This window comes from Mangifera indica, chromosome 5 (assembly GCF_011075055.1).
Source record: "Mangifera indica cultivar Alphonso chromosome 5, CATAS_Mindica_2.1, whole genome shotgun sequence".
NCBI classification, from domain to species: domain Eukaryota; kingdom Viridiplantae; phylum Streptophyta; class Magnoliopsida; order Sapindales; family Anacardiaceae; genus Mangifera; species Mangifera indica.
The window spans coordinates 325801-343165 of NC_058141.1; the positions used below are offsets into that span (position 1 = coordinate 325801).

At 33.0% G+C, this 17365-nt stretch overlaps 2 protein-coding genes across 4 annotated transcripts; one reads left to right on the forward strand and one right to left on the reverse strand.

Moving 5' to 3' along the window:
* Positions 1 to 3082: 3082 nt before the first annotated feature.
* Positions 3083 to 5172, forward strand: LOC123216191 (double-stranded RNA-binding protein 1-like). Of its 2 annotated transcripts, XM_044636579.1 has the most exons (3): positions 3084 to 3420; positions 3907 to 4169; positions 4939 to 5172. In XM_044636579.1, exons 2-3 carry the CDS (start codon positions 3960 to 3962, stop codon positions 4996 to 4998), a joined length of 270 nt encoding a protein of 89 aa, XP_044492514.1. In that variant the 5' UTR covers positions 3084 to 3420; positions 3907 to 3959; the 3' UTR covers positions 4999 to 5172. The 2 variants fall into 2 exon arrangements, with proteins under 2 accessions (XP_044492513.1, XP_044492514.1); XM_044636578.1 differs by having other exon boundaries at positions 3083 to 4169.
* A 1551-nt stretch (positions 5173 to 6723) lies between these two features.
* LOC123217326 (chaperone protein dnaJ 15-like) lies at positions 6724 to 14091 on the reverse strand. Of its 2 annotated transcripts, XM_044638292.1 has the most exons (13): positions 13970 to 14091; positions 13512 to 13721; positions 12698 to 12821; positions 10658 to 10740; positions 10467 to 10578; positions 10285 to 10389; positions 10080 to 10130; positions 8014 to 8103; positions 7816 to 7924; positions 7574 to 7722; positions 7438 to 7491; positions 7018 to 7235; positions 6724 to 6918 (listed from the first exon to the last, which is right to left on the reverse strand). In XM_044638292.1, the coding sequence occupies exons 2-13, from the start codon at positions 13637 to 13639 to the stop codon at positions 6915 to 6917; spliced, it is 1227 nt and encodes a 408-aa protein (XP_044494227.1). In that variant the 5' UTR covers positions 13640 to 13721; positions 13970 to 14091; the 3' UTR covers positions 6724 to 6914. The 2 variants fall into 2 exon arrangements, with proteins under 2 accessions (XP_044494227.1, XP_044494225.1); XM_044638290.1 differs by having other exon boundaries at positions 6724 to 7235.
* Positions 14092 to 17365: the final 3274 nt, after the last annotated feature.

Here is a 17365-nt window from a genome sequence, read left to right on the forward strand (position 1 = left end):
TATTTTTCTGTCTCCTTTGCCACCCACAATTTGTGCAACTTTACACGTCACCTTCTCTTCTCCCTAGGGTGTTGTTCATCATCCGACAATCATCTTTCTCCGTCTCCAGCCCCTTCCTCTGCCCAAGACTGAGCCGATGTCAACCCCGTTCTCTCCCTGGCGATCAAGCTCTTTTCTGATGAATCGTGTGCATTGTTCTCTCCTTTGTCGTGCATTTTTGTCCTCTGGTTTCCGTCGTGATTTCCCCTTGCTCTGACACGTCCTTGATGCTCCACTCACCGATAATCACATCTCTTTCATTTGTTTGCATTTTTGGCTTCTTTTCTTTAAGTTTCTGGCGTCTCCCTTGAGTGCAACCTCATAGTTTGCTGCGTTTTCTTCTCCTCACTAGAACTGTCACTTCTTCGACCAATCGACGATGCTTCCTATGGCTGACTCCAAGATCCTTCTGATTACAGTAGCTTCTGGCAGTCTCCCTCTAGGATTTTCCTTGTCGTCAACCACTACTCATGAATTTTGGGGGTGTGAAATAATGTTTTAAACTTTGGAGGTGTAGTTGTTGTTTGTTGTTTTATCAATGAAGTTGACTAGAGAGAAAGTGACAGAGATTTGAGTGTTGGATGCAATAATCTGATTATATATTAAATTACAAGAATCGATTATCAATATCATTATAACCTAGTTGAAAATGGAACCATCCTCGATGAATCGCCCTAAAGCTTTTCGTTGATGACCTATATCTATATAAATAACCATGCATGTGTCTGATGTTCCAGCTGACTGATTTCCCACGTCTCTCTTACAGTATTTCATTATTTACAAATTATTTCTTTGCCTTTCCCATTTCGGGAGTCTCATCTCTCTCTCTCTCTCTCTCTTGCTCTCCAAACTTTAGGGTTAACATAGTATTGATGAGCAGAGCAGCACAACCAAAATCAATGGAGGCATGCAGGCAGGCAGGCAGCTTACAACAATTGCATTTGCAGTCAAAACATGAATCCATGCAAACATGCTCGTGCGCTTTTGTTTTGTTCTTAGTGCTTACTATCCTCCTGTTAAAACACATGAGAATGTTAGAAAATTTATTGTGGTTAAATAGTAAATACTATTAACCACCATTACTTGTTGACGATGAACATCTGTTGAGGATGTTTGCGTGATTGACTATAAATATTATATACAAGAGAGCGAGATGTTAATTAATTTTTTTTGGGTAAGTCATTAATTAAATTAATTAGTAATTAAGCTCTTTAACAAAACAAAGTCTTCATCACAACGCCAAATATGACCCGCCTTCTCTGCATCACTACGTCAAATTTTCCCATAAAAGTAACACATTCATAGCCTTAGCGATCATCCTTGGGAGGATCTCATTTGAATTAACAGGATGATTTTAAGATAAAAGTTAAGTTAAAAAATTTTTAGCTCAGAATTTAAACTCAAGACTATAGAAATTAGTTTAAAAAATTTGTACATAATAACATCCTTGAACAAAATCAATTATTTAAATTTTAATTACATGATTAAGAATGTGAAAGAAAAGGAATGGGCTAACCAAAGCTCATAATCTTGATTTATTATAGTAAAACAACTATCCTTAAAAAAAAAGGTTTTTATACTGTCTCAATGGTCGCATTATAACATATATTCAATTTAAAAATAAAGTCTTTACGGATGATTTTCATTTTATTTCAAAATAATTATTTTAATGAATAAAATATTAATTTTGTTAATCAAAGTTTAACATTCAATTTTAGGGATAAAATAAAATTTTAATTTTAGATATAACTTTAATTTCATAGAGTATTAATTAAAATAGGCACAAAAGTTTTCATCTAAACCTTTTTAGACAAACTTTGAATGAATTTATTTTTTTAAGCAAATTTAATTTTTATTATAATAATACCTCTACCTGTTAATTACCTCATATTCAATATAGTTTTTTGTTGACAACCTTTTCTTTTAGAGTTGTATTATCATATTGATAATATGTTTGATAACTTATAAACCAAACATTCAAAAACTTATTTGGAAACAAATCAATTTTTGATATAATTATTAATATGTATAAATCAGAACGAAAATATGAATATAAATATGAAGAGTGTATGTGAGTGTGAGGGGTACGAATAATTCATGCGGGTGTAAAGTGTGTTTGTTAGTGCGAAAAGTGTATACAGATACAAAAAATGCGTGCGGGTGCACAAAAAATACGAGTGAGTGAAGAGTGCAAAAAGTGCATATGGGTGCACAAAGAATATGAGTGAACACTGAATATGTGTGTAGTGAGTGCAAGGAAGTATGCGAATTTCACAGCTTTTGTCCTCTTTTGAGGGCTTGTTCTTTCTGTAGGGCTGGATTTGAGCCGAGCTCTGAGTCTAAGGAAGTATGCGAATTTCACAACTTTTGTCCTCTTTTGAGGGCTTGTTCTTTCTGTAGGGCTGGATTTGAGCCAAGCCGAGCTCAGCTCGCAGCCAGCTCGGGTTTTTTTATAGCCAACTCGAGCTCGGTTCGACTCGAGTTCGGTTCGACTCTTTTTTCATATTAAAACGGTACCGTTTTGTATATATATGAATCAAAACGACGTCGTTTTGTATAAAAAATTTAAAAAAAAATATGCCGAGCCAACCCGAGCCAGCTTGGGCTCGACTCGAGCTCGATCGAGCCGAGCAGAGCCCGACTCATTTCAGGCTCGAACCGAGCCGAGCTCGAGCTCAAGCTGGCTCAGCTCGAGTCCAACCCTATCTTTCTGTGTGCTTATAGAATCATTTACTTACCATAAAAAGACAAACACTACAATGTTAATGTAAGGTTCCTTACCAAGGAACTAGGGCTGGATTCGAGCCGAACTAGCTCGAGCTCGAAATCGAGCTCGGTTCGATCGAGCCCGAAACGAACTAGGTTTCAACGAGCCTGAGCCCGATCTCAAGCTCCAAGTTTTAGAGAAATCGAGCTCGAGCCCGAACACGAACTATAGGGCGAGCAGCTCACTTTGGCTTGCGAGCCAGTGCTCATCAAGACTCACGAGCCGGTCAGCTCGCCTTGACTCGCGAGCCAGTGCGCGAGCCAATTAGTTCGTCAAGGCTCACGAGCCGAGCAGCTCGTCTCGGCTCGCGAGCCGATTCTTATTTAACCAAAAACGGTCGTTTTTGGTTAAATATGAAGCTTCTTTCGTTATTTCATTCGCTTGTGACTTGTTTATGTTTTCCACTGCGTGTGCGTGTAGCTGCTCTCCAGTTCCAGTTCCAGAGTATAGCCCTCCGCAATCTGAAGTTCCGGCCTATTTTCTCCGTCGACATGGGTTTCTCAGGCGTTTCAGTTCAAGTCTTCTGACGTGCCAACAGAAGATTCTAGCGATCGGGGTTCTACGGCAAGAAGTTTGACGACGACGGCGATGTGGATGACAGAAATATATTTCAGGTTTGTGTTTTTCCATTTTTTCACTTTCAATTTTTTAATTTTTGGCTTAAATTGATTGAACCCTAACTTTGGAATTAGGGTTTTTGAATTGGGGGTTTCGTTGGGCAACCATAAATTTGAAGAGAGTTAGTTTATTCATAGTCGTTGAGTGTTTTTATATAAAATTCGCTATGTTTTGCATATTTAGGAAGCTCTTTTTGTGTTTTTTGGCGTTGCAATTAGAGATTTTATATATGTTTATGTTAAGCTTTTCTGGAAATTAATATTGTAGAAGAGCTTATGAACCCGTATATTTTGATGATATTATTGTATTTTGATCATATTTGTGGAAATTATTTTTCAGCTGAACAGATTTTATCTCATTCGTATACCACTTGAACGAATTGGTTCTGAATAAAGTATTGCTTTATGCAATATAAATGCAGCCCACTGAGACTATTATTATTATCGGTGATTGGTGTCAACGTATTTAGTGTTGTATGGCAGGTGTTTCAAATTGTTATGTATTCAAGAGTCGATTATAGGAATACGCTCAGAAAATGGGACTTCAAACGCCTGTTTATGAGACTACTAAGGAAGGCCCATCTCATGAGCCTTCATTCAGATCTGCTGTGGTAGTGAATGATGTCAGATATGAATCTTTGCCTGGTTTGTTTAATCGTAACGCAGCGGAGCAGTCAGCTGCTGAAGTTGCACTTATAGAATTAGCAAAACTTGGTCAAGTGAATCCTTCCATCTCCCAGCCTGTTGTAAGTATATATATCTAATTTGCAGATTTGAATTAACAACTGCAGTTATTGGTGGTATTCAAATTGAAAATATTCTTTATGTTCATAATGCCTATTTTTGATGTTTATCATTAGCCTTTCTTTTCCTTCTGTTTCTTAAGGAAGCCAATTGTGTTTCTTTTTTGTCTGAGTCACTGCTAACCTACTTGATTTTTTTTCTGGTACTTTTTTTTCTTGGTTGAGTGCATGATGCATTCTCTGAACTTGATGATTAACTAGGAACTAGTGGGACAAATCGATAGTTGTATGGAACTTACAGTTAGTATTAGTGTTAATCATGTAAAAGTTGTGGCCCTTGACAACAAAACTTATTAAGACTAAAACTTGATTTTCATCTTGAAAGATGTCTAGTTATGATGATTGATATCACTTGCTTATGATTATTATACTGAAGGTCAATGTCCGATCCAGCTGGATGCTCAACTATATCCTAATTTAGCTTTATTAGGATTAAGTACCTTGGCCATGTGAGTAAATTTTGATAAAAAGGTTGTAAAGTGCTTCTATGGAATCATTTTTATTCATAAATGCTTTTCACAAAATCCTTTTTAAATTCACCCTAGCTAGGTTGTTTAAAGCTTTTCAGGTTTGATTTGGTACCATTTATTGAGTTATACATGTGGGGTTAATAGTTTGATCCTCTAAAACACTTTATATAATTTCATAGTTTTGTAGCTCTGCATAAAAGTGTTCCGGTTTTTGTTTTGGACTCACTGGATTTATTTAACAGGTTCCTGAGTTTCCATCCAAGCTGTTCTTCTTCTGTGAAGTGGAGGTGAAACTCCGATAGTCCTGAGCCACATTGTCTATGAAAGGATGAAACACAGGCACCCTGAATTTGTCGAAAAATTAGAGCAGCATGGATTGATTTATACAAGGGTGCTAGGGGAGGAGGATGATCCTTCATCACCTATCGGCCGTGGTTGGAAATCCACGTTCTTGACTGATGACAAGAACCTGGCTGTTATTGTAACCTTGTGTAGCCATTTTCAGCCAAGTCGAAACTGGAAAAGTTAGAACATGTAAATGTTGACATAAAATCGTGCTTAATGCCATCCAAATGTTGTTGAATCTGATCCATAATTCTTAAATATAAAGCTGCTGGTTCATCATCATCTCTGAGAAGCTGCACGGCATATCTAAGTGGATTGATGTTTAGCACTCTTCTTCTTTACCATTATTGTAAACAAGTTCTCAAATTGTACTTACTGTTGTAGCTCTTCACAGGATTGATGGTTACATTATTAGACTAACAATGTTATTAAAAAGATAATATTATTAGATTGAAATCTTGAGCAGTGTCAAGTGTACTTCTCAGCTTTTGTTTGTCACCTTCTACTTGTTAATAGTACACAAACAACGAATTTGGAAACCCTTTAACAAGTCTTAATAATGTAGTCCCATGTCAAATAATTATTTTTTTCTATGTTTTTGTGGATTCTGCAACTCCTGGAATTTATTTAAGCTGAGCAATTCTGTCTTATTCAACTCATCTCTCATCTCATGGGCATATTATGATAACGAGGTTCAAAAATGTTATCGAAATGATTTGTTGGTTTAAAACAAGATGGATGATCAGTCTTAATTTTGGAGTACTGGAATTAGGTGCTGGCAATGCTTTTAGCCTAAACATATGATGAATCTTATTATCAAGGTCTACCGAAAAACAGTAAGAATTCATATTCTTTATAAAAGTGTTTATGATCTCGTATATTTTGAGAGGTGTATCAATCTATTGCTTCTTCGTTTGGGTTATTTTTCAAGAATCACACTTCACTGTTTTTTCTTCTCTCTCAAAATATATAAATAGATTTATTCACAAACAATGAAAATTTATTAAACAATGTTTAAATGAAAATAACATTTTGAAATTGAAATTGTGATCCTGTGAACAAGCTCGTTAGGCTCGGCTCGACAGCTCGCTCGATAGTTCGGTTCGATAGCTCGGCTCGACAACTCACTCGATAGCTCGACTCGGTATGTATTACGAGCCAGGCTCGTTAAAGGCTCGTGAATAGCTCGCGAGCCAACGAGCTTGAACACGAGTTGCATTTTTCATTACGTTCGACGAGCTCGAGCCGTGGCTCGGCTCGAATGAACAGTTATCAAGCTGATACCGAGTTTGCCTGTATTCGAGCTCGGCTCAGCTCGAATCCAGCCGGACAAGGAACCATGCCAAACGATTGTAACTAAGAAATATAAGAGTAATTTTGATACTAAATAATATAAATCTTGAAAAAATTATATTAAAAAAATTAATTATTGAAATTAAAAAACCTAGAGTTATATAAAGGCCCCCATTAAAAATTCATATCTAAAGTCCATACCTTGTACTTCCTCAATAGAAATTCTGATCCAGATCTCATTCATTGTACTTTGGGATTTTAATATATACACATCGAATCTATGAGTTGGAAGAAATAAAATGAAATGAGAGAGAGAGATTTAAGTTTTTATTACAAAAAATAGTAAAATACAAATACAAATTTGTTCATGTGCTGTAAGAAAACAAAAATGGGTGAAACACAGTTGATAAAAACAAGGATGAAGATGTACATACAAATAACTTCAAACTGGGGATATTGTGTAACCTAATGTAAAATGCCATAACAAAAAGAAGAAACCCAGTTGACCAAATAAGGCAAAAAATGGAACAAATAATACAAGGAAAGCTTTTTTTGCAGGCTGCCAAGCTTGGTGGCCATACTATCTGCAGCAAGCAAGATTAAACGTCTCAATTTTAATACAAAAATAGTCAAAAAGAAAAAAAAAATTATGGTTTGAATCAAACTATAGCCTTTTCTCAGACCCTTTTAGGTTCAAGTTGAACCATTTCTTTCTAGCTGATTTATCCTTCCCGTCTGAGCTACCATCTTCTGCTAGGCTCTCGGCTTTCATATCTTCTCCAGGGACTTTGCTACTACTTCCATTACTTAAATTGTTAGAAGTCAGATTACTGTTAATGACCGTCCTAGTTACTGTGAATGTGGAGTGGATATTGTCTCGCTGTTTCAGTAGCTCATCGACCTGTGTTGCAGAAGCAAAATGGTATGGTCAAATAAACATTAAACAAAATAAGGTAATTCCAGTTTACGAGTTGACTGAATTATCCTCTTCTTGTGCAGGTGGGTTATTTATGCTTCAAGGCATATATGCTTATTCATGCTCAAGGTGCTAGATGCAGAATAAACGATTCTTGATGAGAGACATTAAAGGTTCCAAAACATACAGATTGCTTCTCCAGGCTATATCGTTTAGTCACATCTTGAAAGCATGCCAAAGCCTACAAAACATCACAAGAGCATTATAAGAGGGTGAACAACCGACTATCAACAACAAGCCAAGCCGGAAAACAGTAAAAATACCTTTCTGTATTCTGTCTCAAATTCACGTAGTTCAGTTCTCTTTCTCAGAATCTGAGCCTCAATATCTTTAAGCTTTTGTGAGGTATCCTCGCACGCCTTCGCACAAATTGCCTCAATGGTATAGGTAGCAGTTTTAAAAAAATTATCCCCTGAAAAAACTCATCAGACATCAGTAAAATTAATTGCAAACAGTTTACACAAGAAACTAACCGAGCTGAAGGTACAAAATTAACAGTTCAGACCATATACGGCAAATATGTGAGTGCCAGCTTTTAGTTCTGAAACCTCACAAGGTTGAAGACCTTCCAAACGTTTAAAGAAAGCAGCTTCAGGATCCTTTGCCATTGCTAACTGCAGCACAGCCGTGTTAACATCAGGTCAATGAATATGCACCAAGAGAAAAGGAACAGAAGAACAATGAGGTGATAAAACTTACATACCCCATTTACAGTTGTATCCATTCTGTATACTTGAAAGTGTAAGAAGTACATCCCTGCTGATGTCACCTTGCCTGTCTTCTCACTTTCCTCCTATAAATATAAGATATCTACAGTGTTTACTGTATTCATTGTATATTGGTCAATTTCAGAGGCATTAATACAGGACACCTCAGTGGCTCAAAGAAAAAGTTGAAATGATAACAGCTTCTTTAAACAACTCAAACAACGAATGGAAGATAGGATTGTCACAATATCTTCAAAAGCTGCATTTTTTTGGCTAAGCAAATCAGATGCAACCTTTTTTTTTTTTGGCTAAGCAAATCAGATGCAACTTAGAATAAATTATATTTACAAAAGAAGGATGGTTTCTATGCCCATGTTTATCTCTAAGGTTCTCATTTCAAACTAACAAGGTTAACACTATATGTCTTATATTTTAAAAAATCATGATGAAAAAGCAAAGGTATTCAACATAGTAAAACAATATATAGAAGTTAGTACCAAGAAAGTGAAGCACTGGCCTCAAATATTTTAAGATTTAGGGAGTATTTTTTAACATTCAAGCTACATGTATGCGTATGCTCAATTTCAAAGCACAACTATTCCAAAGCATAGCTAACATTTGCCAGTGTTGTATACCATTTACTCTCACATGTGAGACAATTGAATGCTAGTTGAGTTAGGTAATCTCGAAAAATATGGAACACAAGTCTCAATAGAACAGGAATAGATATGTGATGGATACCTCGGCAACTGCATTACTTCTCAATGTAACACAAATTCAGCTCAATAGAAATTGCTTTTTTTTATTGAAACTCAGCTAATACAACTCAAGCTCTACTGAAATTATTCTAATATAAATATCAAACAGAACACAATGGATTCTGGCACAATAATGCCAGTTTCCCCCTAGGCCAAAGCCCCCAAAAAACCCCTTAATTCCCTGCATTTTTCCTTGATGATTACTGAATATTTCTCCCTCTTCTTTAAAAGAGCAGCAGCCCCTTCAACTTGAGTTATCCTCCCCATTTTTAGCTACAGCCTGATTCAAATATCTTATCTACTTTATTATCCTGTCAATCTTCCAATTTGACCACATTATCTGTTATGCTTATCCAGCCCTTCTTTCTTTGATACACCTTGATAATGGGTGGCCTATCAATATGAAATATAATTTTATAAAATGTGGTGCAACCGTGGCAAAGCTAAATTTTTTTTGACAGGATCATGGTAAGACACTTTTCCAATGGAAATTCAATATCTTTAAGCATGAATAAGGAGATGTATCAGAAAAATGACCTCTGACTTTGCAGGTTCTTTTCTCAACTTACCATGATATCATTCCTATTCACAAATGAAGACTGCATATATCATAGCGTATGAAATTAAAACTACACGAATTTGATTTTCCATTCTCTGCCATTTTTATACCAGACCACATTCCTCCACAAAAAAGGTGATGGTTAACTAGTCTTTTAAATCTTTAGGAGCAACAAAGAAATTATTTAATATAGAGAAATAAAATGCACTGTAACAACATTGCCCAACATATTTATGCAACATCTAATTCATATTTCCATTCAAATCCAAAACAAAATTAAAGAAGCTCCACAAGAAGATCAAGACTTAAACCAACTATTAGATGCACTATTATATGGTTTACAAAGCAAGATAATGAACAGCTAGAATTCAGAAAACTTCCTTGCTAGATCATATGTTAAAGGCTGAGACATAGTTAAACATACACAAAGAGAAAGAGCTTCAGCAGAAAATAAAGTAAAATAACAGCAAAATGAAAGCAGGCCAACACCGTTTAGCTCTTTAGAAATTTCTAGATCATTTGCTCTTTTATACGACCAATCTCTATATTAAGCTACTACGTTATAGGCACAATGCCAAACTGATACAAACACATAGCAACAAGAGTTGGGACATAAATAAAAAGCATAAAACTTGTATTCAGATTGATAATTTGTTGAACCATGAAAAATTAAAAAACTTTACTGCATGAGCAAGAAAGGTACAGAAATCTATATGGAAAAACACCAAAGACGAGTGCATTTTACCTGTAAGGCCAAACCATACCCACCATTCGAATCTTGCTCAAAATAAAGTAGCTGAGAAAGTACAATAAGATAACAGAGAGTTCTATTATTAGTTAACAACCCTTGGAAATTAGATGCAGAAGAAAGTAAGAAGGCAAATAAAAGCCAAATAGAATTGCAAAAAGCGCAGGACATCTTTTGAACAAGGTTCCGCATACCAATGTACCTTAAATTTGCTTTGTGAAGGTGAAGTCACTCTCACAACAATTCCTGACTCAGCTTGTTGTTCACTTATTGTCACACCAAAAAAGTGAGCACATTGCTTTTCCACCTGCAGATAATGAAACCTAAGAAGAAAGAATATGCTGTACTGAGCAGGGCTAAATTAGATAGAAGCAATGGAAGCACCTTTCCACTAACTGATGTTCCAATTGGAAGAGGCCTGACTGTAACAGTTCCATTCAGAGCTTCTTCAAGAACATTGGCTGAAATTGTAGTCTTGATTGGTACACCAAGCTTGCTATAGAAAATATAGAACAAGAGATTTAAAAATAGCTTTATAATACCAAAAGCTCCATATATTACAATGAAAACGTTACCTGAATAATGCTGCAAACATTGTGTTCACTGTTCCCAGATTTGACAAGTCTATTTCCATATCCATACCTTCAGAGTCAATTGCCTGTGTAGATTATCATCAAACACCATGTATGAAGCATGGATGAAGTTAATAATAAGAATTTGCATAACACACTGGAAAAAATTTTAGAATTATCAAACCATTTGGACTAAATTTTTGGAAGCTTGGAAAAGAAGAAAGGAGATGAACAAAAATAAAGTTGTGAAATGAATTGTTGTGAACAGAAAGATTACATATTCATTGAACTGTTGAGAGATCTCAAAAAAGACCTTTCTTACAAATAACAATAAGAAAGAAAGAGATCATATTAATGATTCATAAACAGGCTCAAGAAAGAATTTCTGGCCAGTGGTCATCAAGTCCAGTCACTCAAAAGTACCACCATCCCTTTCTCCCCAAACACATCAAAAGGCATAACAGCGGTAGGAGCCAACTCCATGATTTCATACCTACTACATATCCTATCCATTCAATCATAATCAGAATCATATCTGGAACTAAAAATATAAACACCAGACAACATTCATAAATCCCATACTGAAGAGACGTTCCATTGTCGCACAACTATCCTTTCAAATACAGCAGTAACCAATACTAATTTCATTTAATGGGTGTATCATAGTCAGTATTTTTAGTGAATCTACCTTCCAAAAAAAAAAAAAAAAAAGCTAAAACTGTAGATTTTTAACTTTCCATCTATACTTTCAAGGAAACAAGATACCACCAATAGTGGAACCACTTTTCAAAACTACATTTAATGAGCACATGGACTATAGTGGACCTCTTTCAACAAATTCTATTCTCTTCACATAACAGACTTCCTACAAACACAATATGTCAAAAAAATAGATTACAAAGTACGACTACCAGCATTGTAGCACTCACAAGAAACTCAGAATCCATTGAATGATATCATCCAATCTTACCAAATAATCAGACTTTGCACCATTCTATTTTCAGTAATAACAAAGAATTCCAGGAAAATCAACTTCAATGCTGCTTAAATAAAATATATATCATGCGAAAAGCATCCCTTGATACCGCACTCAACATCCAAAATGATAAAATCAGAAACAGAGTTCCCAACTGTCTTTGTCACTTTACAAAGACCAACCCTATAAAACTTTACACAAACTTGCGAAACCTGCTCTGTTTTAAAGCCAAAATCAAGGTAAGACCATAGGGCTATGCCATTATTCTAGTCGAACAGATATGCTAGATCATTCACCTTATCTTATAAATTAAGCCCTGGTATGTTTTGTTCATCATCAATCTGAAAAAGTTATTGTTGCATCTAACAGTGTATTTGGTTTGAGTAATCTTTTATTACCAAAAATAAAAGATTACCTAAAAGATAGATTACCTATAAAATTACTAGATATAAATTATTACTATATTTAACAAAATTTGTTAAAATTTAGTAGGTAGAAATAATTATTGTGTTTAGATGGAGGTGATAAAATAATACTAAAAGATTATTTTACTTAAGTAAACTTTGGTATAATTATTCTAAAATGTTTTTCATGTTAGTTATAATATTAATTGAAAATAAGGATATTTTTGTCTTTAAAAAATTAATAAGGATATATTATAAAAAAAATCAAGAGTACTTTAATAATTTAATACCTAAGGTGACAGTAATAATTATATTACTTTTTCTATTACCTGTCATATCATTATTGGTAATAGAAGATTACTAGAATATTTTAATATCTGACAAACCAAACAAAATAATATAAATAATAAAAGATAAATTACCAAAGAAATCTTTTAATATTTCAACCAAATGCCCCCTTAGAGAGACAATTTCAAACTGTATGGTCTAGAAAATTACCTTCTAAGTTATCATCTTTTAATTGAAAACTCATATTATAGTGTACATTAGTTTTCAGCAGGAAATCTGTAATCAACAAATAAGAGCACCTAAAACTACAGTGTGAACAGCTGCAAACTTCACCAAAGCAAACATAATGTCAAAGTGAGAGAAAGAGAAAAGTACCTCAAACCCTGCATTGTCATATTGTCTTCTCTTCTCTGGGTCAGATAAGATACTATATGAATATGCAACCTCTTTAAATAATTCAGCGGCTTCAGGATTGCTAACATTCTTGTCAGGATGATACCTGTCCAAGATTAAGAAGACAAAGCAATTAAGCAAACTTGGTCAAGGATGTAAAAATATTGTAATATAATAGAAAGAATAGAGTAAATGATCAAACTTATTAACTTAATGACTCACAAATTCACAAAATACTTTTGTTTTTTCTTTTTCAAAAATTCTTTTACCAAGAAATGAAGCAACAAATACAAAACATCTGTTTAACACATGAAAATTAAATAGTTCCCTTTGAAATTTATATACCATTTTCAGCTTCAAACCCATAATCTTGAAGTGTCCATCATGAAATAAGGGAATAAATCAACAGAACTGATTTTTAAGTATTAGAATAACTAAACCAACCTTACACAATTTAGACCATGTCAAATTAAGCCATTAACCAACAAAATCTGATTCCCATCACACCAACAAAATCCACATTCAATTGCATTACTTTTAAGTAAATCCAACAGTCTATCATATCATCAAACCATGTCCATGCAAATCTTCAGCCATTTCGCAATTCACAACACATATTCTCTTCTCCAACCAACAATCTATGGAGACAGAATCAAGCTAGAAACTCAACTAAAATTCTCAAATTCATAAAAAGGCCAACTAAACAATTTAACACCACCCATTTTTCAAAAACACTTGTTCAACATACAAGAAGGAAATATATCATCAAAAATGAAACCAAAAAAAGAATCCTTACTTGAGAGCAAGCTTTCTATATGCCGTTTTAATTTCCTGATCAGAAGAATCCCTTGAAACGCACAATACCTCATACGGGTCCCTTCTAATTGCGGGGGCAGGTGATCCCTCAATCTTCTTCGAACTCATGAGCTCGCTCTCTCCTCCTCTAACAAGAGCTCGTTAATTTATCTTCAAAGATGTTCAAATTATCTTCAACCCGCCCAATGAACTAATCAAAAGGTGCAAAATTTACACACAATTCAAAACGTTATTGGATCTCTCTACAAATTTTCTTTTTCCAACCTTGGGAAAGGCGACAACTTTATAAAATAAAATGAGAAATAAACAATTTTAAAATTATTTTAAAAAAAAAAAAGCTGAGATCCAACCAAACCCATCTCCAAACAGTGCTTAAAACACAGATTAAGGTAAGAATTAAAACGAAATTGAAAGGACAGCTAGAGTTCCGAAACTTACAGAGACGTTCTTCTTCGTCTCGTATTGTCTTCTATTGTCTGGGCTCCTTGTCCTCCTCTACCTGACATCCAATTTTAATTTATCAATTGGGTTTTTGAATTTTTTTCACCAATCATACCTTAAGGCATTTTTTTAAATTTTATTATTATTATTATTACCTTTTTTAAATTTTAAAATTATTTTAACTAAAATTAAATAAATATAAAAATAAAGCCACAGTGAATATATTTAAATAGATACAACAATGAATTATGTTAGATCAAACTTGACTGAACTCATTGTGTCTATAAGTCATATTATACTTAGATTTGTCAATTGATGAATCTTATAAGTGAGAGTAACTCGAAAGTATAACATACCTTATAGAACGAGCTAATAGACTTGGTTGTGCCTTCACGGGCCTTAAGGGGTCAACATTTTATTTTATATTTTTTATATTTTTAGAGTTATTATAATTTTTTTTTTTTTACACCATATTCTACGACCTTACCTCAAGACTTTTGACATGATTCTTATAGTTATGGTTCGCAATTGTACTCTTATAAGTTGTGTTTAAAATAAAGTTTGGATAATGTCATAAGTTAATCAGACCCCCTTAAAATGTTTAGGTGTAAATATGAACATTATTTTCATGTTTATATTAAATATTGAACTAGTGAAATAGTCAATATGATTAAACTTGGTAGTTCAGTTTTAAATAAATATTAATAATTATATTTAAAATAATTTAACTAAATTAATTATTAAATATTAGATTTATATCCATTTTAATTTGATCGTGTGATCAAAGTAGACATCTTTAATTATAAAATGTTGGATTTAACTTTCAATAATGATAAAATTTTCATTAAAAAGAAAATCTATACAAAATGTACAAACAATGTTTTGTACCATCAAATGAAGGTTATCGAATCAATACATGATGACTTTCTAACTCAGTTTTAGGGCAATTGTAAATCACATAGGTGTTCATATATATTTTATTTAATTTATGAAAATATTAATTATTTTAATTATCTATATATATTTACTTATATTTTTATTTAATATACATTTATAATCATATTTATATTTAATTTTTTTTAAAATGAAAGTTGTTTGATCAAGTGTTTGGTTTGGTAATTGGTCGATCAATCAATTACTTTTTATCAAAAAAAATCTTTTAAAAATAAAAGTTGTTTGGTCTGATGCTTGATTGAGTGTTTGGCCGAATACTTGGCCAATGGACCAACCAAAAAAATAATTTAATAATGAAGGTTGCTTGATTAGGTGCTTAGTCGGATGCTTGATCGGGTGCTTGGCTATTTGCCCAACCAAAAAAATCCTTTAAAATTGAAGGTTGCTTCGCCAGGTGTTTGAATAGATGCTTAGTCGAGTGCCTAGTCGACTAGTCAACAAATAAAGGAAAATTTTAAAAAATGGCCAAAATACCCTCTCATTAAGCAAAAATACCCAAAATCACTATTTCCAAGCCAAAATACCCAAAATCACTGTTTAAAAAAAAAATGCCTACGACTTTTTTTGAATACCAAAATTACCCTTTCCCTCATATTTATATAACTCTCTCACTCACTATGGGGGTTAAATGTAGTTTTAGATAAATATGAGGGGTTTTTGGATTTTTTACATTATAAAATCATTTTGATATTTATTTATTTATTTCAAATTTTTTCTAAAATATCAAAATTACCCTTCCCTTCATTTATATAACTCTCCTCACTCACTATGGGGGTTAAAATAATTTAGGATAAATATGGGGGGTTTTTGAAAATTTTACATTATAAAGGCATTTTCATATTTATTTATTTATTTCATTACTTTTTCTAAAATGTCAAAATTACCCTTCTCTTCATCTATATAAACCCTCTTTACTCATTTTATTTACACACACTTCTCATATCACTCAAACACTCACTCTCACTTTCATTTTTTTTTCAACATCAATTAGTAGGGATTCGTTCGGACGAAAGAAGTTCGTATTTTTGAATTCAATTCGAAAAAATACTATTTATCGAAAAAAGGTATTTATGTCAATCTTAGCCTAAAACTTAATTTTATTTGTTAAGTCTAGTTTTTATGTCATAATAAGGGGGTTAAATGCAATATTTAACAAGTATGGGGGTTAAATGTAATTTAGGATAATTATGGAGGGTTTTTGGATATTTTACATTATAAAAACATTTTCATATTTATTTATTTATTTCATTACTTTTTCTAAAATGTCAAAATTACCCTTCCCTTCATCTATATAAACCCTTTTTACTCATTTTATTTACACACACTTCTCATATCACTCAAACACTCACTCTCACTTTCATTTTTTTTCAACATCAATTAGTAGGGATTCGTTCGAACTAAAGAAGTTCATATTTCTGAATTCGATTTGAAAAAATACTATTCATCAAAAAAAGATATTTATGTCAATTTTAGTCTAAAACTTAATTTTATTTGTTAAGTCTAGTTTTTATGTCATAATATGGGGGTTAAATACAATATTTGACAAGTATGAGGGGTTAAATGTAATTTTAGATAAGTATGGGGGGTTTTCAAAAAATTTACATTATAAAGGCATTTTCATATTTATTTATTTATTTCATTACTTTTTCTAAAATGTCAAAATTACCCTTCCCCTCATCTATATAAACCCTCCTCACTCATTTTATTTACACACTTCTCATATCACTCAAACACTCACTCTCACTTTCATTTTTTTCTCAACATCAATTAGTAGAGATTCGTTTGGACGAAAGAAGTTCATATTTTTAAATTCGACTCGAAAAAATACTATTCATCAAAAAAAGGTGTTTATGTCAATCTTAACCTAAAACTTAATTTTATTTGTTAAGTCTAGTTTTTATGTCATAATATGGGGGTTAAATGCAATCTTTGACAAGTATGAGGGGTTAAATGTAATTTAGGATAAATACGGGGGGTTTTTAGATATTTTACATTGTTATGGGGGTTTTAGATATTTTACAATATATACAGGATTTATATAACATGTTAAAAATAGATAGGTATTGATTTGATACAAGACAACATACAAGGGTGTTAAATAAAGAAAGAGATAATTGAGGGGTCAAATGAAATGTTATTAAAATTAGGGCGCATTTTCATATTAAGCATTGTAGGCGCATTATAATTGAAATTATAGGTTTTTTCGAGTTTCACCGCTTTAGGATATATTAATGCACTTTTACCAGATTTATGAAGAATTTTTCGATTGTTGCCATAGTAGGGTATTTCAACTTTTAGATTTTGAATTTTAGTTTTGTTATTTCGAATTTCATCGCTTTAGGATATATCGATTCGTATTTTTCAGATTTTTGAAGAATTTTTTTATTGTTATCGTTCTATGGTATTTCAACTTTTAGGATTCAAATTTCAATTCTGTTT